The sequence below is a fragment of the Abrus precatorius genome, unplaced genomic scaffold (genome assembly GCF_003935025.1).
Source record: "Abrus precatorius isolate BTA unplaced genomic scaffold, Abrus_2018 Scaffold5, whole genome shotgun sequence".
Taxonomy (NCBI): domain Eukaryota; kingdom Viridiplantae; phylum Streptophyta; class Magnoliopsida; order Fabales; family Fabaceae; genus Abrus; species Abrus precatorius.
This window is the reverse complement of record NW_020874395.1, coordinates 4,494,402-4,520,169: the sequence shown is the minus strand read 5'-3', so window position 1 is coordinate 4,520,169 and position 25,768 is coordinate 4,494,402. Positions and strand designations below refer to the sequence as shown.

Here is a 25,768-nt window from a genome sequence, read left to right as displayed (position 1 = left end):
TTAAAAAACTAATTAAAATATTTAAATAATAAGTATATTATTTTAGATGATAATGTTAATGTTTAAATTTTTTATGCTTAAAGAATAATATTTATATTTTTAAAAATTAAATAAAAATATTAAATATTATTCTGTTTATTTATTTATTTAAATATGTAATTTTGACTTAATATTTTTAAATACTAGTATGATAAAATGATATTTTGAATAAAAATTTTATTTGAATTAAATTAATTTTCTTAAAAATGACATTATTTAATATTATAATTTTTAATACCCTAAATCCTAAAATTTACTATTATAATTTTTAATAAATTTTATTTGAGAATAAAAAATTTATTTTTAAAAAGTAAATAAAATATTAAATTATAAGTTAATTATTTATATTTGAGACAAATATTTTAAAATTAACGTTTTCATATTACTAAGGTAACATTGATAAAGACCAAGTGCATTAACAATGTTGATAACAAATTCATAACAATATTAATAATTAACTATCTCCATAATGGTGGTCAGTTTCACAACGAGAGTAACGTCTGTGACGTGGTGGATTTCGTCGTTGTGGTTGTAGAGGATTTGGATAATGATGAATGTCTAGTTGTTGGAATGCATTTGATGAATTACCAGGTTCATTAGCAAAATTTAATTGGTAAAGAGACTACACGTAAGTTTATGCTGAAGATGGAGTTGTAAAATCAACACCAAATAAGTTTGTAAAAAAATCCTCCAATGTTGTTGCAAACGAATGTCTTGTGTTAATTATGTTTGCTTCTGGCATAATGTTCGGAGAAATTGATGCAGTTTCGTGATATGACGGTATGAAAGTAGTACCGATTTCAAATGTGTTTATAGTCCTTAGTTATTGGTCGCTCCTCCTTAGATCTTGTAGTAGTGGTAGCACAGATAGGAAATAGATAGAATTAACAATGTACCATTCCATGTATTCTCGTGTGTGACACAATGGGCCTTGCATTGGATGACCCGTTATTGTCAGCTCACGTCTGTTGTTCCATATCTCTATCTATTACGCAAACCCTACCCTTTCAACCTCTTGAAGAAACCCCCATTGAAGAACATGCTGTTGTAGGTCTTCCAAATAAAGTATTTGATCATTTTAGCGAAGACGAAAATGAAATCTTATCTCAACAGCAGGATGATGAAGAAGACACCCTCCCACTTTCAAATATTCCACCATCACAACCATTACCATTATACAACCCACCTCCACATTTTCTAGACTTTTCTAGTCAAATACAAGAACATGACTCTAAGTTTGGTCATGTCCTTGATTGTGAAATGGTAGTGTATCTGCCTGGAACAGTATTTGTTGGTCAAGACTTCCTAACAAAAGAACAAGTGCAAGACGTCATAAATAGATTTCACATTGTCAATCATTGCACTTACAATGTTAAGATGTCAAACACAATTAGGCTTGTCGTGGAATGCATTCACAACGACTGTGCCTAGAGATGTCGCGTAATATTGCCCACCAAAGAGCAACACTGAGAAATAATGAAGCTTGAAGGGTGCCATACATGTGCTTCTCTACTCATTTCATAAGATCATAACAAGTTGAGATTACAAATGATTTCTCAAACCATTCGTGAAATGATACAGACTGATCCATTCACACCCATCGCAACCATCTTAGCCCACATAAAGTTCACAATGGCTTACACAATCAGCTATAGAAAGGGATGGTTGGGAAAACAACATGCCATTGAAAATATCTTCAGAAATTGGGAGGAGTCACACCATAAGTTACCTAAATAATTGCTTGCAATGCAACTTTATGTTCCGGGTTTCATATGAAAATGAGTACACAACCGGCATACAAGAGTGACTTGCTTAACGAGGGGAATATGTTCTTCAAAAGGTTGTTTTGGACCTTCAAGCCATGCATTGATGGTTTTGCCTTCTGCAAACCAATTGTTCAAGTGGATGGAACATTTTTGTATGGCAAATACCAAGGAACTTTATTAGTGACAGTTGTGCAAGACGACTGCAACAACATAATTCTCATTGTCTTTGCTGTAGTTGAAGGTGAAACTAGCGATGCATAGTTTTTTTTTTTTGTTGAAAAACTTAAGGAGGTACGTAACCCTGCAAGAGGGGTTGTGCCTCATTTTGGATCGTCACGAGGCCATAAGAAGTGCATACTCTAGAAATAGAAGTGGTTGGACAGAAAATAATTTTATCCATGTCTATTGCATTAGACACATTGCACAAGAATTCATGCAACGATTCAAAAACGTTGCACTGAAGGGTAATTTTAATTTTTTACGTACTCTATATTATCATTAATATTTTATACAATTGCTTAGCTAGTTATATTAATTTTATTTGTAATCTTGTTTTCAGCATATGAGATGACTGAACCGAGATTCTTTTACTATTACAATATAGTAAAAGATAATAATCTTGAAGTTGCACAATGGTTGGACAACATCCCAAGGGAAAAATAGACACTGACATGGGACAACGGATGACGCTGGGGACACATGACAACAAACCTAGCGGAGTTAATCAATTCGGTCTTGAAGAAAATCAGAAACTTGCCAATTTGCTCCATGGTCATGGCAACATACACTTATTGCAATAAGTTCTGCATTGACAGAGGTTGGAAAGTAGATGCAATGATTAATGCTTGACATATATACTCGGAGGTTGCAACTAAAGCAATTCAAGATGCATAGTCAAAGGCGAACACTCATAGAGTCATCATCTTTGCCAGAATAAGCACTAGATTTTTAGTCGAAGAAACTCAACATCCGACAGAAATTCGCCTCCTAGGAAGATTTACAGTACAATTAGATGAAATATGGTGTGATTGTGGCAAGTTCCAAAAAGTTCACATTCCATGCTTGCATATACTTGCTTCATGCTTACACACATACTATAACTTTGACATCTACATATCTCCGATATATACTTTACAACAAGTTTTTAAGGTACACAAAGGTCAGTTTGGAGAACTCAGACATGAAGATTATTGGCCAACTTAGACGGGTCGACTCAAGTCCACTGGGATAAAGACAAAGATGGACATTAGAGAACAATAAAGTCGGCCAAAAAATTATTCTTATTGTTACACCGCTGGTCACATAAGAAAGACATGTACAAATATCGATCAAGCTTCTACTTTTTGCCACTGATTTATGTTGTTGTTATTACTTTAAAATTTTTTCATATAATTTTTAATTTTTTGAATGTTATTACAACTTATAAATTTTGAGTATTAGTAATTTATATTAAATGTATAATTATATATATCTACATAATATTATTTAATAATGTTTATTAATATTAATAACATATTTTTTAAAATAAATAATTATGTATAAATTTTAATAAAGATTAATATCTCAAATTAAATAAATAAACTTATTATTATTTAATACTTTTATTTATTTTATAAAAATATAAAATTAAATAAATTTTTATTGTAATTTTTATTTTATACAAATTTAATATTAATTCAATTATTATTGTAATTTTTCGTTTTTAAAAAATTTAATATTAAATAACCAAAAATATAATTTCAGAATATAATATTAATATCATTTTATACAAATCAAAATTATATTAAATAATATAATAAGAAAAATAAAAATATAATTTATTATCATAATTATGTAAAATAAATTTTAATAAACATGTAAAATAAATATTATTATTATTTTTATTTATTTTCACATAACAAAATATAAATATATAAATATAATTTAAGTAATAAAATTTATTTTATTATATAAAATATTAAAAAAAATAAAAAATAAAACTAAAGTCCAGAATTCGGTTCCCCAAGCTGTCCTAAAAACAACTACAGTAATCGGTCTCCTTTCCGTAAATATATATGTATTTTTTTACTATTATTTCAGTAAGAACTTCTACATTTGTATATTTATTTATTTGTTTAATATTTTTTCTGCAAAAAATTCTCCAAAGCTTAAACCCAAAAAAGTATACAGCTTATGATAATAAGGCTGCAAAATTGTTTAACTATTCCTGTTCCCAGATGGAAGTTCAGTTTAGTTTGTAGCGACAAGACAGGACAAGAACTCCGATATTTGGCTTGCTTTGAGGTCAATTGTAGTAGCATCTTCTTCCTTTCTATCATCATGCGGCTTCGTCCTTTTGCTTTGATTCTTCCCTTCAAAAGCAAACACAAAACCAGACGGGGCTTAACCATTGCAACCAGTGCACTTGCCCACTTTCGTTCCGATTCCGATTCCGATTCCGATGCCGATTCACCCTCTTCCTCTAACACCCATTTCGCCAAACTTCAGCAATGTTCATCTTTCACACACCTAAATACCTTCAACGTCCTCCAAACTCTTTACTGTTTGCACAACCGCCCTTCTCTTGCACTCTCCTTCTTCACCCAACTCCACCAGCGTGGCTTCGTTCACACCATCTCCACCTACGCTGCAATCATCAGAATCCTCTGTTTCTGGGGGTTGGATAGAAGGTTGGATTCTCTCTTCCTTCAACTTATTTCTCTCTCCAAACAACACCCTTCTTTCCAAGTTCATGACTTGTTTGAAGAACTCTTGGTGGGTCTTAATGGGAATAACCGTCAAAGTCAACAGTACTTGCTTAGAGGTTTTGATAGGTTTGTTAAAACTTGTGTTAGTCTTAACATGTTTGATGAGGCTATGGATATCTTGTTCCAAACTAGGAGGCGTGGAATTGTGCCAGATGTCTTTACTTGTAACTTCCTCTTCAACCGTTTGGTTGAGCACGGTGAGGTAGATAAGGCATTGGCCATTTATGAGCAACTCAAGAGGTTTGGTTTGAGCCCCAATGATTACACCTATGCCATTCTCATTAAGGCTCTCTGTAGGAAGGGTGATTTGGAACAGCCACTTTGTGTGTTTGAGGAAATGGAGAAAGTTGGAGTCACCCCTAATTCCTATTGCTATGCTGCTTATATTGAAGGGCTATGCAATAATCATAAGTCTGATTTGGGATATAAGGTGCTTCAAGCATTCAAAAAGGCGAATGCTCCTATTGAGGTTTATGCCTACACGGCTGTTATTCGTGGGTTTTGTAATGAACTGAAAATAGATGAGGCGCAGAGTGTATTCGACGATATGGAAAGGAAAAGGATGGTTCCTGATGTGTATGTTTATTCTGCATTGATCCACGGGTACTGTAAGACACATAATCTACTTAAAGCTGTGGCTTTGCACGACAACATGATTTCGAGGGGTATAAAAACAAATTGTGTGATTGTTAGCTGCATCCTTCATTGTTTGGGAGAGATGGGCATGACTTTGGAAGTGGTAGATCAGTTTAAAGAATTGAAGGAATCGGGCATGTTTCTTGATGGGGTAGCCTACAATATTGTGTTTGATGCGTTATGCAAGTTGGGTAAAGTGGATGAAGCAATAGAAATGGTGGAAGACATGAAAGGTAGGCGTATAGTTTTAGATAGTAAACATTACACGACCTTTATCAGTGGGTACTGCCTTCAGGGTAGATTCCTTGATGCCTTCAGTGTATTTAAAGAAATGAAGGAAAAGGGTTCTAAACCTGATATTGTCACCTATAATGTAATGGCTGCTGGGATGGCTAGAAATGGTCATGCTTGTGAGGCAATTAAGCTTTTGAATTGTATGGAGAATCAAGGTGTGAAGCCAAACACTACTACACACAAGAAGATCATTGAAGGTTTATGTTCAGGAGGAAAGGTTTTAGAAGCTGAGGCATATTTTGACAGACTGGAAGATAAGAGTGTTGAAATCTATTCTGCCATGATGAATGGCTATTGTGAAGCAGACCTTATTGATAAATCCTACCAACTTTTCCTTAAGCTGTCAAACCAAGGAGATATTGCAAAGGAAAGTTCCTGTTTTAAGTTACTTAGCAAACTCTGCATGGCAAAAGAAACTAACAAAGCCTTTGTGTTACTTGAGAAAATGTTGTTGTTGAATGTGGAACCTAGCAATATAATGTATTCTAAAGTATTAGCTGCTGTGTGCCAGGCTGGGAATATGAACACTGCTCGCTCTTTGTTTGATTTTTTCATTCAGAGAGGATTCACCCCTAATGTTGTAACTTACACAATTATGATAAATAGTTATTGTAGGATGAATTACTTGAAAGAGGCTCATGACCTATTCCAAGACATGCAGAGGAGAGGGATCAAACCTGATGTCATTACTTACACAGTTTTACTTGATCACAACTTAAAAGCAAATTTAAGAAGACATTTTTCTCGTTCACATGGAAAAGTAAAGACAACACCATTTGGTATTTCCACCATTTGGAGAGATATGAAGCAAATGGAAATAAGTCCCGATGTTGTTAGTTACACTGTGTTGATTGATAATCACATGAAGACAGATAACTTTCAAGAAGCAATTAACCTCTTTGATGAAATGATTAACAGAGGACTAGAACCAGATACTGTAACATACACTGCCATGGTCTCTGGCTTCTGTAACAGAGGGCACATAGAGAAAGCTGTTATGCTGCTTAATGAAATGTCTTCTAAGGGAATTACACCAGACTTGCATATCATCTCAGCTTTAAAACGTGGTATTATAAAAGCTAGAAAGGTGCAATTTCATAAGTAGTTAATCAGTTTAAACTGTTTGCACTTGGATTGATTCCAATTTCTTAGTACCTAAAGGTAAAGTAGAATCACACATGCTATTGACTTATTTGTTAAGAGTTATGGCTGAAACATAGTTATTTAATTATTGCATTGAAAGAATGTATTTCCTTCTACAGGTTGGAATGAGAGGAGCTTTGCGAATTGCAGATTCATTAATTGTACATAGGTATGGTTCTGCATTATACTGAATTAAAATGATATGTAATTATGAAAGCATAAGTAATGTAATTGAGCAGAGTTCAAGAAAATTTTTCTTGTTTCTACTTGTTTGGTTTAGATTACAATGAATGGTGTGTTTGAAGTTCGGTAGTTTGAATCTTGCAATTTTAATTTAGTTTGAGGTCTTTCTTCTATATTTATTATTTAATGAGGTCTTTCTTTCATATTATCTAGAAACAATATGCAACTTTTCTGTATTTTGTTGCCTCCTGTTGTGAAAAATGACATTTCAACCGTTTGATACCTAATTTTGAGATTGATTGAAGTGATTCAATCTTCATTTCTGGATGCTCATGTTTCTTGGATTGGCACCCTGTTTGTGACACTGACACCTATTGCTAATATGCCTAGGATAGACATCAGCTGATCAACGAGAAAGATTAATGACATCAGAAATGCAATGTAACCACAAAAGGGTGGGGTTTTGAAAAAAGTTTGCACTACAAGTCTAGACTCCAGAAATATATAAAACCTAACTTTCACAGACCATTAGGATGAAATGGTTAATGGAATTCAATGACTGTATAGTCTAAGGAGAAGGTCCTTATATGTTGAAAAGCCTAAATGTATATTGAATGGGATGGATCATGGAAGTCAATGACTGATAGTGACCATGACTATATGTTAAAAGGCTAGGATTTCCTGTTGTTATTTAATGGTAGTAAACTGCCAGCTGTACAATTAACATGCTGGAGATTCACAATCTCATTTGGTTTTTCCTTCTAACCTGTGTTATGTGTAGATCTAGTTCAGAATCAGGTAGGGGTAGACTGCAAGCATCTTGTAGTTTATGCAGTTCTCTGGTGTATTTAGTTGGTTTGATGAGTGTCCCTTTACTCAGGTTTGTTATGAGCCAGAAATGTATTTATTTTTGGTTTCAATTTAGTGCTACGCTCATGTTTTTTTTCAAACTTTCAATTGAACTCTTGATTATTGACATGCAAATAGACTGGACTGGTCTGTTGCAACATTTTCTTTGTTTCAGCCACTTTTGCGTAAGAGTGGTTTTTATCTTTGGCACACACCATCACACAAAAGCCAAATTTGCTTGAAGTGTTAAAGGCTAGAACCGCCATACTTTGCTGAAATTTATTTTAATTAAGAAGCATGGGTGTGGCAATGGTCTAACTCTTGACTGCTTGGTTGAAGGGGCTTTGATGCCTTTTCAGAAACCAACTTTTTAAAGCCATTATGTGGAGGACAGCTGACTTTTTCTCTTGACAGTTTTAGCCGTGTCGCACAGTATAGGTGTTGGAGCTGAACACTCCACTGCATAGAGGTGTCGGTGCTTCACAAGTTTTAGGTGCATGTATTACATTTAACTTGAAATTCCATATTAGGGATATGTGGATGTGGTTTGAAGTTCATCAATGGAGATTATGATTGACTGTTGTTGTGATAGTGGTGTCCAAAAACATGATGCATTATTGGAATGATCAATTTAGTGAGCAGGGTTGCAAGGAATCAAGACTGCGTTATTTGAGGCAGAAGAAATTATATAGTGTAGAATCTAATTTGCTTCTAAAAATATTTCTGCTCTTCTCATACTTGTTTTCTTTTAATTGTCCTTGCATATTAGATTGGTAAGGAACTTATAGAATGTATATAAAGATAAAGATACATTGATGGGTAAGATTGTTGCACTGAAGAAAGTTCAATCCGACAATTTGGAACCTGAGAGTGTAAAATTCATGGCTAGAGAGATTATTATTTTGCAAAGATTGGATCATCCCAATGTTGTAAAGCTAGAAGGTTTAGTTACATCAATTGTACCTGGTGTTTGATTACATGGTGCATGATTTTGCCGGAGTTGCTGCAAGCCCTGACATCAAGTTCATAGAGCCTCAGGTTAGACAAGGTTTGCCTTAATAATCTAAGAAATAAAAGATATCCTGTGGTACACTTTTATTTTTTCAATTGGCAGTATTTGATGTCTCCAAATATTATGTTTCTCCTACTGCAGGTTAAATGTTACATGCATCAACTACTATCAGGATTTGAGCACTGTCATAATCGACCTGTACTTCATCCTGATATTAAAGGATCAAATCTTCTTATTGACAATGAAGGAGTACTTAAAATTGCTGACTTTGGACTTGCATCTTTCTTTGATCCAACCCACAGACATTCCATGACTAATCGTGTAGGTACCCTTTGGTACCAACCTCCTGAGTTGCTTCTTGGTGCGACAGAATATGGTGTGGGTGTGAACCTTTTGAAGTGTTGGTTGCAGTCTAGGAGAGTTTTTGGCTGGGAAACCTATTATGCCTGGTCGTACAGAGGTGAAAACTTAAATGTCTTGTTTTGGCTAATAGGATTTTTCATTTCCCTCAAATCTCTGCATAACAGAGGGTGGTACTTCAACATGTTTTCTGCTTTGAAAGAGTTAAAAAGAAGTCACATGTCCTAACAGAGGAGTTTGCTTTCTAGACATGCATGTTTGAACCTTTTAGTTAATGCATTGCCACCCCTCCCCTCTCCCTAACCCTTTCTTCTCACGAGGGTAAGCCTATGTACATTATTTAACCCATGTTCTGTGGGCTGTACTTCCATTTAGAAGGTTGGCATTGTGCATATCTGCAATGAATATGTAGACATGCAATCAATGAGAAATCAACTAAGAAAAGCTGAAAAAGCATGGCATTGCACATGCAGAAGCTGTGGACCTATTACTAATTCACTATGCTATTTCCTAAAACATTTTTCTTTGTTGAATGTTAGAAAGTCATAGTTTCCCCACTATTATTTAGTTGTGTTAAATGGTAAACCAAGTAATGCACCCTCAAAAGTAGAAGGATAATTAAGACATGCATTTCTAAGGATTTAGTGGTACTTATGAGTTGTGATTATGAAGAGAGTATTAATAATTTTGCTTCGCTTTATCTAGTTATGCAATGTGGACTGATAACTAAGAAACTACATGAGAACTTGCATTTTATTTGCTACTTATTTGAAATCTCCATTGGATATTTTCTTACCCTTTTCTTGAATACTTACATAGGTGACAACTGCATAAGAAATACAAACTTTGTGGTTCACCTTCCGATAAGTATTGGAAAAGGTCAAAATTGCCTAATGCTACCTTGTTTAATTCTTGAGAATCATACAAGAAATGCATAAGAGAAACATTTATAGATTTTCCACCTTCTGCACTGCCCCTTATTGATACTCTTCTTGCAATTGATCCAGCAGAACAGAAGACTGCCTTGGATGCTCTAAGAAGTGAGGTGGGCTTATGAAAATTCCTGATCTTTCTGTCATTAAAATGCTGACATGGTGTTCTTAACTTTTATATTGCCTTGTTATTGATATTCTGATTTCATGCCATTTAGACTGTTGTAATCTATTGGATCCTGATTTATTCTTAGTCTGTGTAGATTGCCTAAAGCACATGCTTAAAGCTCTCTTGTGAAACATACAATAAGGCGCATATTGAACTTCTTAAAGGCCTTAGGCCTGTGACTTATTTGTGTAACTAACTTTATTAGGCAGTATGATCCTTAACTATAATAATTTCTGGTGGTTGCTTCTAATTTTTACAACAATCTTCAGGAAGTATGATTCTTCAGCTACTTGTCGTGGATTTCTTAGACAAAAAAATCATGCTTGAATGTTATAAACTGCTGCTTTAGGGGAATAGTCCATCAAATCTTGAATGTTGTCTGAGGAAAACCATTGTAATTATGTTTCAGCCTGATGATGTGCCTCTCTCTTAAGCTTTGTTTATTTTAGAATATGTATCCCTTCTTGGAATAGGATGAACAAGTTTGATTTGATGTATAATCAAATGGTGGTGTCTGGGTAACATTGGAAGTCAATTCACTGTGGCTTGTGTTCTTTGGAATAATGAGTAATAAATGTTCTAAATGATGGAATGTATGGTATATTTTAAATGATCATGATAAGATATGTGGATATTCCAATATTAATGTTAATAATTTGAAACTTCTATTGAATCTGATGTAGATGTTATCTTTGCTGAATTTAGATGCTCTTTTTCAAAAATCCCATATACGTTTAGTGTGCTTGACTTTCCTATCATTTTGCAGTTTTTTCCCACCGAACCTTATGCTTGTGATCCTTCTAGTCTCCCAAAATATCCCCCAACCGAGAAAATGGATGCTAAACGCAGGATGATGAAACAAGGAAGTAGCTTTCCTCTTTTAAGTTTGCTTTCTACATGCTAGAAGTTTGATGCACACTAAATGTGAATATTCAGGGAAAGAAAAACCAATGAGATATTATTTAAAAGAAAAAGGATTTGGAGTTGAAAGTGGGAGGAGGAATTGGATAACAAGGGCAAAAGTGTAAGATGTTGTTAACAAATATATTTTTTACTATTTGAATTATTCAATGTTATTTATAACCTTATATCTTTTTCAGTAACTTACAAATATGCATTATGCAGATAATAAGGATTGCTCTTTTGGAACTTTTGGGACAAAAAGTGGAGACTGAAAATGTTTACATATTCTCTTTATTAACAATAGTGATATAGGTGGCAAACTATATTTTTCCTTGAAGCATGCTTTAATCTTATGAGTTATGACTGTACATCCCTTAAAGATGATGAGCAGATAAAAGGGAGTCTGTTTCAACTTACACCACCCAAACACACTGACATACACACTGTTTATAGAGATCACTAAAGTGAAAAGTTTTCCTTTGGTTAACCTCCACAAATTTTAATCTAGCCATACTATTATATTTGACCAACTCCGAGATACTCTTTGAATATGAACATTCAGATTAAGAGCTGCAGGCAAAGCTCATGATGGTGCAAAGAAGCATCAAACACATGATCGTGCTGTAAAAGCTGTTCCTGCTCCTGAAGCCAATGCTGAGCTTCAATCCAATATTGATGGATGTTAAAGAAAATTACTTCTGTAGATAATCATGTATTTTTGATGCATTGGTTTATGAAGTCACTGAATAAATGTGCTTTGAGATTATTATATCTTCCAAGAATGTATAATTAATTGAAATGATTGAAAGAGCAAGTAGAAAGAACGGTTGGGATATGGCTACTGAACTTTATTGATTGTTCTCATCCTGACACAGATATCTGGGAATCATGATTTCCAGTAGATTAGTAAGATTCTGGCAGTAAACTAGATGATGATTAAAGCTATTGATTTGCTTCTTTTATGTGTGTTTGTGGCATTGTCTCATTTTATTCTTGCTTGTCTTTGTACTTCTGCTTTTCTTCTAAAAGAATTATTTTTCATTTATTATAATTGAAAATCTGTACGATTATGATTGAAAGTAAAAAGTAACAGTGATTAAAATTTGCTATGATTTAACATGTAACAGAGAAGGCGTTTAATCACTCATGCAAATGCAAATGCAAAGAGCAAGAGTGAAGAGTTCCCTCCACCGCATGAAGATGGACAACTTGGGTTTCCTTTGGGTTCTTCAAATCATATTGATCCAGATATTGTTCCTCCTGATGTCTCTGTGGGTTCAACTTCATATACCTTTTCAAAGGAACCATTCCAAGCTTGATCAGGTCCCATTGGTAATTCTGCTAGCATTGGTGTCACAAAGCGCATGAAACATACTGCTACCAAGCATTGGATTTATCAAAACCATATAAGGGTGCCCCCAGGGATAAGGTTAAAGGAAAGAAAATCATATCTTAGATAGTATACATTCTTATAGAGTTAAATTCAGAAAGATTCTGTCCCTGGTGCCTCATTTTTTAGTGTTGGAGTCCAATCACTACTCGATTTTAAATTTTTTCATAGTTTTTATCTATTGATTTTTCATTTAAACAGAGGTTTTCTTTTTAGTTTGTGGGGTTGTTAACTCTGTTGGTATGATAGATAATTACTATGATGTACACCGTGATTTTTTGTTTTTATACTTGTGTTAATATCTGAATTCTCTTCAATTTGTTGAGAATTCACTTTTATATATAATTTGAGTTCTAATTTTTAAACGCGAGTATCTTTAAAAGTTATTTTAAACAAGAGTATTTTTAAGTTTTTTGTTTTCTTCATTTTATTGTGGTTTTTCATGCATTGAGTCTTTAATTTTTGTAATTTATCTTAATTTAAAAAATTTAAATTTTTGTAATATATTTTTGTATTTTTTAATTTTATTTCTTTAATTAATTTTATTGAATTTGATATTTTTTTTAATATTTAATATTTATAAAATTTAAAATAGTTATAAAATACAATTTCAATTTAATAAAATTCGTGCAATTCATGATAAATTCACTTGTGCAATAAATTTTTGAATTGTTTTTGTATCCTCTAATGATTGGGCCAACCATATTAACTTCTTTCCATTCAACCATGTTACCTTACCTCTCTAAACCACTTCAAAGATAAATGAAATACAATAAAGACACTTACAATTGATACACATCATATGATGATTTATGGAAACAAGAGTTATGTACTCTAAAGGGGTGGTTGAGTGGAGCAGGTCGTGTGCAGAAGGATATAGGCCCACTCTTAGTTTTTACAATTTTATATTAATTTATTGTTTATCATATTATATAATATTAAAAATATTATTCAATGATTACCAATTTATTCCTAATTTAACCATGATTGAATTATTAAATGGTGAATTAATATATCTACCGATTTAATCGCTGGTTGAATTTTAAATCATTGAACTGCATAGTCTCTAAGGAGACAACAGTTCCTGTTTTTATGGGTACAAAATAAACACAAAGACAACCCTGAAGCCCAAAAAGTAACATCGATGGTGTGCTTTGTTCATTGACATGCTCTAATGTTCTGGAATTTCTTTTTTGCACCACCCTTTTCTTTTACATTGCATGTCCTTTTTCTTTTTCTTTTTGTAAAAACTGCTCTTTCAAAATTTTAATTTTAAAAATGATGCATAAATTCTTTAAAATTTTAATTTTTAGAAGAATGTTTAATATACACTAAAAATGCTTGAAAACTAATATCCCACATCAGTAAAAAGTATTGCTTTCAAATCTGATTCATCAAGGAAAAGAGTAGCAACTTTAAGAAAAACAACCTTTACAAATGAATTTCACTCATCACCATCAATATTCTACATTTTGGTCTCACCCTAATAATAATTCTTACTCTTTCTTTAGAGCAATTAAAGATTTGTGTGTATAAAAACTAAATCTTCAGCCATTTTAGGGTTGAGCCTATTTCTTTTTATGGAATGAGGAATAGGTGCTCTAATTTTGCTCACAATAAGAAGAAGAGGATACTTGTGAAAGGACCTTTAAAACAATGATTTGAAGTTTAGGAAGTGCAGTACCACAAATGACCAAAATAATATCGTTTTAATTGGTACGCATACCCAAAATGTATCCACTTTTTTTTTATAAATATTCTCAAGTAGGAATTCGGTGTGTACCCAACACGTATCCAATACATACTCGTACTAGATATGTACCCGATATTGTTACGCTCAATTTTTTCACATACCCGTGCTTTAAAGATGAGCAAATAACTCACCACAAATTTAAAGTTGGGACTTTTAAATGAAACAACTATCACAAAGAAAAGGAAACAAGAAATACTTTCATGTTTGAAGCATGTATTTGTTGCTCTCACAAAGTTGTTAACCACTTATATGTACAAATAAACTACTCAATGACAATGTAGTTCCCATTATATGTATCTCATGGCATGTGCAAGTTGTTAGATATTTGGCTCTTATCCTATGTGAAGAAAATATTTAATTACTTATAAAAGTAAAGATAAATTTTTAAGATTGTATGAAAGAAGAAAAGAGAGAGGTCATGTTCATATTTTCTATCTTATAATGAGAGCAAAGAGAAACATCATTAGTTAGAGTGAGAGAAAATAAGAGAAAGTTATTCTTATACAAACTTAGAGCAATCTTAGTTAATTTATGTTTACAAAGTTGTTTAAAGTTGGATTAAATTGAAAATATGTAACAATTTCAAAACATTTATTTTAATCATTTAAAAAATTATATTTAAATTTATGAATTTTTTTATTTAACATAAAAATATTTATTATTAGTAGTTATAATATCTACTCTTTTTTAGACTTATAAAATTTAAAAATAGTCATAAAATATGTTTTAATTATTTATTTATATTTTTGATTTAATCATTTTATAAAGAACCTAGGATAATTTTCTCTTATTCAGAAATATTTGTTTGAAATTTATGTTTAAAGTATCTAACCAAGCAGCGGTAAGACAATACATTATAAGTTGAATAATCTGGAAGTTGAAAATGAACTAAGACACATACACACGCAATAACTTATGTCTAAGTCAAGGTTTGTTTAAAAATTGCTTACCTGGTGATACCTTGCCTATATGTGAAAAACAATTTATTGAGGAATAATCATGAATATCAAATTGATGTAATGAGGTGTGACCTTTAAGATGAGTGTCAAAAGTGGGAAGAGGAGTTGCATCTTTAGAACTTTAGAAATCCAAAGTATAGAATACCTGATATAATAATTAATTTGATAACAAATATTATTATTATTTTTGGAATATATTGCAGGAAGACAGACAAAGGGCTTTGTTGCAGTTGCAGTGGAAAGTGATGAATAACAAGCCAATAGAGGACCACGAAGTGAATTCAAAATAGGGTTGACTCATGTTTTCAATCTCTTTTCCTGTGTGTCTGTCACCAAACTCAGATGTCATTTTGGTTAATTTGCATGTTGAGATACCTTGCTTTTGACATATTACATTTGTTTTTTCCAAGGCACACAAGTATAAACTGGTTACTGATAGCATTATTATTTAATGACTATTTAGAGACAGGTTATTAGATAGAATTAAATAACTTATGATATTTGGCAATCGCCTTAGCTCCTTTAATGGGTAGGTACCTCACCACAAATTTGAAGCTGAGACTTCTAAATGAAACAACTATCACAAAGAAAAAGAAATAAGAAGTACTCTCATATTTGAAGCATGTACTTGTTTCTCTCACAAAGTTGTTAACCACTTATATGTACAGATAAACTATACAATTGCAGTGTAGTTTCCATTATATGTACCTCATGACCTGTGCAAATTGTTAGATATTTGGCTCTCATCCTATGTGAAGAAAATATTCAAAATGAGCAAGTTTACTATGTTTTAGTTATAAAAGTGAAGACGAATGTTTGAAATTGTACGTGGAAAGAAAAAAGAGGTCATATTCATATTTTCTACTTTATAACTCACTAGCTAGAGTGAGAAAAAAATGAGAGAAAGTCATTTAAATATAAATTTAGAACAGTCTTAGTTAATTTGCATTTACAAATTCGTTTAAAGTTAGATCATACTGAAAATATGTAATAATTTTAAATTATGTAATTTTTTATTTTGAATAGTTAGATTATTAAAACAAAATTTGAAGTACCGTTAACATCGATGTAATAATAATTATTTTTATGTATATAACACTTATTTTTTTTCAGAAAGATGGACATGGAACATTCATTATATTCATTTTATTAACTATGACCTTAGTAGTCCATATGTAGCAGATAAACCATGGATTTGTGAATAATTGAATCTGCTTCTAGGTGATGCAAGAGAAATGCAGGACTGACATAATTTCATTACTCCTTAAAACAATTCTTCAGTGACTATACAATAGCCTTAAAATATTTGATACATTCAATACTTTTACATTAACATAGGACAAGTTAATGCTCTTAATAATTATATATATACACATAATTAACTTTTTATGACACGAGAGCTTATAATTGTATCATATATTGAAAATAATTTCTTAAAAATAAATTTAAAAAGATTCTAATAAATTATTTTGAATTAAAACATTTTAAGAAAACTATAAACAATTTTCATTAACTCTATCAAGCTGTGTCCAAAATTTTATTAAATGCGTGCCTAATTAAAATGATATTCAAAGATATCCTAAAATCAAAACGACTTTGTATGTTATGACGTTTTATCATCATCTCTCTGACTTACTCTGGTCGGGTGTACGGGCACGTGGAGCAGTGGCTAAGGCACGCGTGTATGACCGTGTCACAGAGGCAGTGCAGTTCAAAGGTGATTTTCGCCTCCAACATACACCCTCGTTTCTTTCTTCTTGTTCCTGTTATGCTATGTTGATGTTAACAAGAGAAACGAATGACAACGTTGGAAAGATAGAAATTTGTCTCCAACCCACAACCCAATTTTCACTTGGCTTATTTAACTTAGAATATTTTTCTCACCTTTCTACTATACTCTAATTTCCTCAAATGTAGAGTAGTCTTTTTTTCATTTTTATTTTTTTAAGTTCAAGGTGTCCAAATGTTATTAAATTAAATTTTCAACTCATTTGTTATGTGAGTGTGTCTATGTTAGTTCCTTATCTAAATGCTTGTGATGATATATCCTTTTATTATTATCATTCTCTTATGTTTTATTCAATTTTCATTGGTTGATTGCTCTTTCAACTTGCAGTTTCAGTCTTGGGAAATTGATGGGTCACCTTCTGAATCTTCTCCATGGAACTGTCTTCTTAAACAGTTTGTGTTTTAATGACTGCCCCAAGTTGGTTAGACAAAAAACATGTTCTTATACTGAAAATTTTTCCAAATTTCAGAGATATAACGGTGCCCCATATGCGTTGCAAGGTTGTTTTAATTGAAGTATTTTTTTTTAATTTAATTTTCTTTTTGTTTTTATTACTGTGCTTTAATTTGATGTTATTTTTGACAGGCAATGGGGAGTTAGCAACTCATGTTGCAAGCTCATTTAACCGTAAGGTAGTATACTTTCTAGGTCCCTTTTGTAATAAATGCATGAACTTGAGTACATTGTTTTCTGAAATTTAGTAAAATAAATATGCTTGTGGAGGATTGCCAGTGATTTGCTTGGTCTGATAAGTGATAACATGTAAGAAGGGAAACGAGGGAGAGAGGGTGAAAGTCATAAAGAAAGAGAGAAAGCAAATGTATAAATTCTGGAGGCACCCGCTAATAGTCATCATTAAGTCTTTGGTGCTTTGCTCATTCTTGTTGAAATTACATTCAATTATGCAGGGCAAGGGTGGCTAGGATCTATCTCATGACAGTTTTGATGCTGTGTCAAGGACTAAAAATTCCTCAAAGCTATTAGTAATTGTTCTGTAAAAATTAAGAAGTATTGAAAGAGAAGGACAACGCTTACACATTTTTCATCAACAGTATTACAATTTAAAACTTCAAAAACATAACTACCCACTAACCCATGTTCCTATGACTAAGCCACATAAAACTTAACTGCTTCCTAAAACTGGGCCAACACTTTGACAATATAAACAACAATAATAAAACACACGTGGAGTCCTAAAGCAATTTCCTAACACTCCTCTTGCTTTAGAGGCTACAAACACCAAGCTTTTCTTTGATAAGCTCAAACTTGCTGACTGACAAGGGTTTTGTAAATATGTCACTCAGCTGTTCTTCTGTCCTGCAGTAGGCAAGAGTTATTTCTCCATCCTTTTGCATCTCTCTCAAGAAGAAAAGCTTGATATTGAAATGCTTGATATTTCCATGAAACATAGGGTTGTGAGAAATTGCAATTGCAGCTTGATTATCCACAAATACTTATGTACCTCTAGTCTGTTGCATATGCAAATCAACCAAAATTTTCCTCAACTACAACTTGATTTACTGCTGCTGTTGTAGTCACAAATTCAGCTTCGGCAGTTGATTGAGCCACAATATCCTATTTTTTTTTTTTAACACTTAGAAAGCTCCTACGCCAAAAGTAAAACAATATCCTAAAGTACTCTTCATATCATCCAAAGAAACACCCCAATCATTGTCAGAGTACCCAAACAACCTCATATTCGGACTTCTCTGAAACTTGACTCCATAGTTGATGGTTCCTTTGATATACTTGACAACTCATGTCTAGTTTAAACTCATCAATAAGCTTTACACTGCTACCAGTAATTAAAAGGTCATCCACATAAAAAGAAACAAGAAGAATCTCCTTGCTATTGTATTTAACATAAAGTGTAGATTCTGAAATACTTCTTTTAAAGCCAAGGCTAAGCAAAAAATCATCTATTCGACTATACTAAGTTCTTGGGGCTTGTTTTAGGCCATAAAGAGCTTTATATAATCGATAGACTTTTTCTTCTTTACCTTCCACCACAAAACCTCCAGGCTGGTTAACAAAATTTCTTCTTCAAATATCCCATTAAGGAATGCTGATTTGACATCCATCTGATAAATTTTCCAGCCAAGTTAAGCAGAAATAACAAGTAATATAATCATATCAAAGCTAGCAACTGGTGCAAATGTATCATAGTAATCAACACTGAAAATTTGTGCATACCCTTTAACTACAAGCCTCGCTTTATGCTTGTTAATTGAACCATCAACAAATAATTTGGTTCTAAATAACTATTTCTCCCCAATTACCTTTTTGTCTTGTAGTTTATTAACAACCCCCCAAGTTTTGTTCTTTTCAATTATAAACAACTCCTACTTCATCACATTCTCTCATTTGGAGTCTTTGAAAGCTACTTCATGATCAACTGGTTCACATATTGCAACATTACATCTCTCATATGTTTCAGAAAGCAATTGAGTGCCTCTAATTGGTGGACCATCCTCCCTTTCATCTAGCCATTAGCTTGTCTTTGGTGATAGTATCTTTGAGTCTTTCCAATCCCACTCTTCATTTTCCATGAAATGCATATCTCTGCTAATTGTTATAGTTTCAGTTTCAGGCTGGAAAACTTTATAAGCTTTTGAAACTGTATTGAGGCGTTCGGAACCTATCCTAGTAGAGGAACCAACCCCAAGAAAACCTGACCAAAAGATAGCCTGGTCCTTCCCTTACTAATGCTTATGCAGGATCAGTAACCAATGAAAATTCTAGCAATAGCCTTTTTGTCTAGTTTATCTCATTTAACTTGTGGGACATAAGTAAAACAAAGATAACCAAACACTTTAAGAAAATGCATTTTAGGTTTGTATCCATGTCATGCTTCAAAAAGAGTTTTATTGTTCACTGCCTTTGTGGGAAGTCTATTTTGTAAGAACATGACTGTATTTGTTGCCTCTGCCCAAAACTTCTTTAGCAAATTCTTTTCATACAACATGCATCTGGCCATCTCCATAACAAATTTGTTTCTTCTCTTATTGACTCCATTTTGTTGTAGAGTACAAGGAACTGTAAGTTTATGTTCAATTGTTAGTAATTGTTCTGTAAAAATTAAGAAGTATTGCAGCAAAAGAGAAAGGAAATATGACATGTATTGAAAGAGAAGAACAATGATTACACATTTTTCATCAACAGCATTACACTTGAAAACTTAAAAAACATAACTACCCACTAACCCATGTTCCTATGACTAAGCCACATAAACCTTAACTGCTTCCTAAAACTGGGACAGCACTTTGACAATTTAAACAACAATAAAAAAACACATGTGGAGTCCTAAAGCAATTTCCTTACAAAAGCTTAAGCCATTTGATGTATACCTAACAAACACCTGGGCATGAAGTGTGAACAAGGCACAGCCTATCATACCTTATGCTGAAACTCACTTTAATTATGAAGTACGAGAAATGGATTCCTAAGTCCTGACCACTTGGTCACAAAGGTTTTGATGCCACAAGGAGTTCTGAAAGTGTGGGCATTTGCCTGCCCAAGATTGATTTTATATTCATAAAAGATCTTGCTTAATGGTCCTTAACATTAATGTCGAGCTAAATATGCTTGGTTGTTTGGATCTCAAAATTTCCAATTCTGTGTGTATGATTTTTATAATTTTGTCTCGATTCTGGAAATCAATGGCATAAAATCATATTGATGTCATATAGCGTAACCAGTTAGAATAAATTTTATGTCAAAGATTGTTGTTGTAGGCTAAGCATAATTGTTGTATTCTTTCTTGAAAGGTGTTATTGTTGTTGCTCTAAATTTTATGATTTTACTGTTAGATTTACATTAGTAATGGAGGAGAGTTGAATGGTATTCCTCATATACAAACTCTTAGAGAATTTCCTAGGGAGGAGCTTTTTGGAAAAGTTATCATGGTCAGATTTGATTCTAGCATATTGCTCAAGCAAGAGTGCATTGAGGAGACTCAACCAGCTTTTAATGCAGTATATACTGTTAAATATTTACATGAAGCCGGAGCAAAGGTCATTCTGGTCAGTGATTGGAATATGAATACTCCAGAACTTCACATAAATTCAGTCGCAGGTACATTCTTAAAGGCTTTTGCGATCTGTGTTACCAGTTGCACCAAGGGAGTTTGGCTTTTTCTCATTTTATGAACTGTTTATAGTAATTCTAGTTTATTTATTTATTTAATATTGAAGCGCAAACATGTAATCAATATGAGCAATGAAATTAACAAATTGCTTCTTTTATATGAGGGATCTTAGATATATGATTATTGATTGTGGCTATACTATAGATTTCTTATCAGCAGTTCTTCAAATACAAGTTGTTCCACTGCAAGGAATTTCTTGTAACAAGCTATCAAAGATGAATGGCATTGAGAAGGAGAATATCCATCTTCTCCAGAATCTCTCTAATATTAAAGAGGAAGTTGCTAATTGTTTCCAGTTTTCCAGAGTATTATCATCAGGAGTTGATATCTTTGTCAATGACTCATTCTCCAACTCTCATAAAGTTCTAGCATCTACTGTTGGTGTTACCCGTTTCTGCTATGCCTGTATATCTGGTTTTCACTTTGAGGAGAGGCTTTATGTACTGAAGAAACTTGCAGAAGCCAGCAGGAAGCCATATGTAGCAATTGTATGACTCTGCTGTTGCTATAGCATTAATTATGAGAAATAACTATTGCATACAAGACGGTTTCAAGTTCTTTATTTTTTTATTGTGATGGTGAATAGCCTCAAGTTCTTTTGTTGATAAATTTATTCCCTTTTTGTTTCTCATACAATCCAGATTGGAGGGGGTAATCTATATGATAAAGCAGCTTCCTTTCAGTTTTTAGCTTCCAGATGCCAAGGGTTTGTTTTTGTTGGAATGATGTCATTTCAAATAATGCATGCATTAGGAGTATCAGTCCCTCGTAATTTGGTGGACCATAAGGTATTTAATGAAGCTCTAGATATAGTGAGACTTGCTCGAGATAGAAATGTGCAGATTCTGTATCCAAAAGATTTTTGGTGCAGGAATAAATGTGATCCAATGCGATTGCAAGTATTTCCTTCTCATGGAATTTTGGATGGTGAGCTTTTCTTCAAATTGATAATGGGGTTGTTGATACATAGTTATTCAGTCAGACATTGTTTTATTTGGTAAATAAAATTAATCCAAATTTGATTTTGATCTAGGTTGGGTACCTGTTGACCTTGGACCAGTATCATTGGATGAAATGGGTTCTATGCTTAGAAATTGTAAGGTACAGTAGCAATATTTTATTCATTTTAAGCATAAACAACTGTTGGTTTAATTTCTTAATATATATTAAAGCATCTTTAGATGACTATCAACATTGGGGTTGATTTATCATTTCATTCATTTGTGTTCTAGGAAATCTTTTAAGATGGGGATTTTATGTCTGCATCTTACTGCTAATTTTAGTTCAAATTTGTGCACTTGATCAATATCATGCAATGGCTCTGGTTATTGGTAATGGATAATGGTGTTTCAGTTTACGTTGATGGATTATCCATCCATTTTAAAATTTAATGAGGCATCACCTAACATTTTTCTTTGAATCCATTACAGAAAATAATTTGGATTGGTCCAGTAAAATTTGTTGATTCAAGTAAATACACAAATGCAGCATCTAAAATAGCAAAAATCCTTTATCAACTAAGCCAAAGCAACTGTGAAATAACTGTTGTTGGGACTATGGCATGCAAAATGGTGAGACAGGAAAAAAGTTCGTTGTCCTTCATAAATATGATTGAGAATGCTTCAGTTGTATGGGAATTTCTCAAAGGAAGAAATCTCCCTGGTGTTATGGCTGTCGACAGGGTATGTCTTAATAAAGCTCTATTTCCTTATAGCATTATTCAGCTCTATATTTCAGGAGATTAATGCAGTATATTCTCAAAACATTTTATTCTTCAAAACAATCTTGTATGCTTCTTGTGCTTGAATTGTATGGATTTTGCCACTGAAATTTGTGGAGATCTCACTTTCTTGATATTCATGTCTGATGTGAGTTTTCTCTAGTAAAATAACATGGTCACCAAGTCCATCATTTTAGATGCTATGAGTTGGATCAAACCAAAGTATGTAAATGATGTTCCTTAAAAGAAAATAATATCTCTGTTTCTATTTATTTGTTAAGATAGAGATGGAATTTGTTCCTACTTATCTGTCATGTAGAAGTTCAAGACAATATTAATTACTATTCTTATACTAATGCCCTTTTGTCCATATAAATATTTATACTATTTGAGTAGTCCAAGAGTAATAAAGAGACCCATTAATAGAGGGAAAATTATTAAGTTTAACAATTAATTCAACAAAATGATTGAATCTCTTAGTTTGTGTGATTTCTTCTCTCTCTAGACAGATAAATAGGAACGAAGGCAATATATTTTTGCTGTTTAACCAGCATAATCCTAAATTGGACAAAATTTAGATCAGAAAATCTTTTAAATGCATATTAAGTAATAAATGAAGCATTAAAAACATTGGCTTTTCCCATAATATTTTGAAATAGTAGCAATTTTTCTCGTAGATGAATGTAACTAACAATTTAGGAATATAAGGTCAATATTGGTATTTTTGCTTGAAAGTAGTGTAATAATAAAACATTTCATTTAATCATTCTCATGAATCTGATATTGCTTTATGCAACTCAAAATAATAAAACTTTCAGCGTGAATGATATTATGGTAGTTACCTTTTGCAGGGATACCCTTTTGAAATCAACTGGAACAGCATTTATTCTAACCCAGCTCAATCTCTGGTTGTTGATATAGGAAGTGGTATCTATATATTTATTAAATTAATTGTTCCCTATGTCGTATCTAATAAAACTATGTAACTCTAAACGTATCTGTAAATTCTCTAGCACTATGAAATATATTAACAGTCTCAAGTTCTGTAATAAAGGGGACTCAGAAAGATAAATATAAATAGAACTTATGTTAATGACTTTTTTATATTGACACATGTGATCTAAATACAGGCAACGGGCTGTTTCTTTTTGAAATGGCTAGAAGGAGGAAAGATTTAAACTTCCTTGGTTTGGAGATCAATGAAAAGGTTCCATACTTGTTATCTCCTCTCCCTTTTACCTAAACTTTTTTGCTACATGCTATGCTTCTTTATTTATTATATTCTTTTATTTTTGGCCATTAACAACATTTTTCAGCTTGTTTTGCGCTGTCTGGACTCTATTCATCAGTCTGGCATAAAAAATGGGTAATGCTATTGCTTTCATATTACAGATAGATGGAGCATCTTTTTGGTTTTTTATTGGATTCGATGAAATGGAATTTTATCTTAGTTGAATGTCAAGTAACAAGGGCACATTCAATTGTGATCATATCTCACTAATTTTTCCAGTTCCTTCATGGTATAAATTTTACTGTGTAACTTTCTAAGCTTTGGTTTCCTGGTTTCTCCGTTTTAGGTACTTTTTTGCTACAAATGCAACATCAACATTTCGTTCTATTGTTTCTACTTACCCAGGAGAGTTAGTTCTTGTCTCTATACAGGTCAAGCGCTTGGATTTAATTCTGTTTTGAATTATAACATCACATTTTTACCATGGTGGGTCTTTTCTGTGCTATTATTGCCCCCATGTGTACACCTTTATTAATGCCACTGCCATAATTGCACCAATGAATGTATTTCAACATGCGAACCCTGCTGTTAGTGACCAAACTTTTTGGGCATCATTCATCTTCCAGTATTTCATTATACACACTACTATCACCAACAAACAATTACTTAGGCACAACTAGCTTATTAGCATAGTGCAGGCTCCTGCAATGCTGTTGCTGCTGCTTCCATTGCTTTATGGAAGATTTTATCATTCTCTGTATATTAGACTGAAATCTTATGTTTTCTGAGGGTAATATAAGCACTAACTTGAAAATAGTGAAATAACTACATTAAATTTAAATCCACTGTTTGGGGATAGAGATCCAGTCAAAGGATCTGCCGATCATTCTACTCACAATATTGTTAAAGTCAATTTATAGAAACAACTATTTTAATGTAAATGAGTCAGTTTGGTTTTAATGTAAATGAGTAATCACATTTTTTTCTATGTAATTCTCTTCTCCTCTCCATCAACTGCTAAGCCTTAAGATCTGTTTTGGCTTTATTTTTCTAGTGTCCGAACCCTGATTTCAATAAACCTGAGCATAGATGGAGGATGTTGCAGAGATCTTTAATTGAAGCAGTGGTGGATCTTCTAGCATCTAATGGAAAGGTAATTTTCCTCAATCAATGTGAAGTTTATGGTCAATTCTCTCCCTCATTAATCTTATAAATCACAATTACTTGTCACATATGAGTGGAAAGCAATGACTTTACAATACAGGAACTTAGTTGTTTTCAGTATTATATTTATTGTGCCTTTTCCTGTTTAGTCACAGTTGGTTATGCTGTGCAGTGGCTTACTCCATTACTATTCTTTGAATAGTTAAGAGTTTATTAATACTGAGGCTTATTTAGATTGTTGACTTCGACCAGGTCTTCTTGCAATCTGATGTAGAAGCTGTAGCAATAAGAATGAAAGAACTATTTTTGAGATATGGAAAAGGTAAGCTTGATTTGGTGCATGGCCAAAGTGATTGGCTTGAGGAAAACCCATTTGGAGTTAGGTCAGATTGGGAAAAACATGTTTTAGAGCGTGGGGCCCCTATGTACCGGATGATGTTTTCTAAATCACCTGATGTTTAGGGAAGTTTTGAGTTGCTAATGATGTGATCCAGAAATCTGGCTAATGCATGTTGTTAATGGATCAACCCTCCAAAGGGTTACTCTTTTTGCAGAATCTATATCACACACCCAATGATTTCT

The 25,768-nt window shown here is 32.8% G+C and overlaps 2 protein-coding genes and 1 pseudogene across 13 annotated transcripts; all 3 read left to right on the top strand.

Moving 5' to 3' along the window:
* Positions 1-963: 963 nt before the first annotated feature.
* Positions 964-8,124, top strand: LOC113866534 (pentatricopeptide repeat-containing protein At2g26790, mitochondrial-like). The gene is made up of 6 exons (XM_027501362.1): positions 964-1,307; positions 4,022-6,569; positions 6,745-6,794; positions 7,590-7,688; positions 7,796-7,851; positions 8,072-8,124. Exons 1-6 carry the CDS (start codon positions 964-966, stop codon positions 8,122-8,124), a joined length of 3,150 nt encoding a protein of 1,049 aa, XP_027357163.1.
* A 327-nt stretch (positions 8,125-8,451) lies between these two features.
* LOC113867210 lies at positions 8,452-12,564 on the top strand (annotated as a pseudogene).
* Positions 12,565-16,740: 4,176 nt separating this feature from the next.
* Positions 16,741-25,768, top strand: LOC113867126 (phosphoglycerate kinase-like). Of its 12 annotated transcripts, none has more exons than XM_027502166.1 (14): positions 16,741-16,852; positions 17,252-17,424; positions 17,510-17,556; positions 20,734-20,998; positions 21,216-21,559; positions 21,713-21,998; positions 22,105-22,172; positions 22,502-22,753; positions 23,643-23,718; positions 23,922-23,998; positions 24,108-24,157; positions 24,369-24,453; positions 25,077-25,175; positions 25,439-25,768. In XM_027502166.1, the coding sequence occupies exons 2-14, from the start codon at positions 17,271-17,273 to the stop codon at positions 25,646-25,648; spliced, it is 2,013 nt and encodes a 670-aa protein (XP_027357967.1). In that variant the 5' UTR covers positions 16,741-16,852; positions 17,252-17,270; the 3' UTR covers positions 25,649-25,768. The 12 variants fall into 12 exon arrangements, with proteins under 12 accessions (XP_027357967.1, XP_027357972.1, XP_027357971.1 ...); XM_027502171.1 differs by having other exon boundaries at positions 21,231-21,559; positions 25,439-25,752; XM_027502170.1 differs by having other exon boundaries at positions 21,228-21,559; positions 25,439-25,752.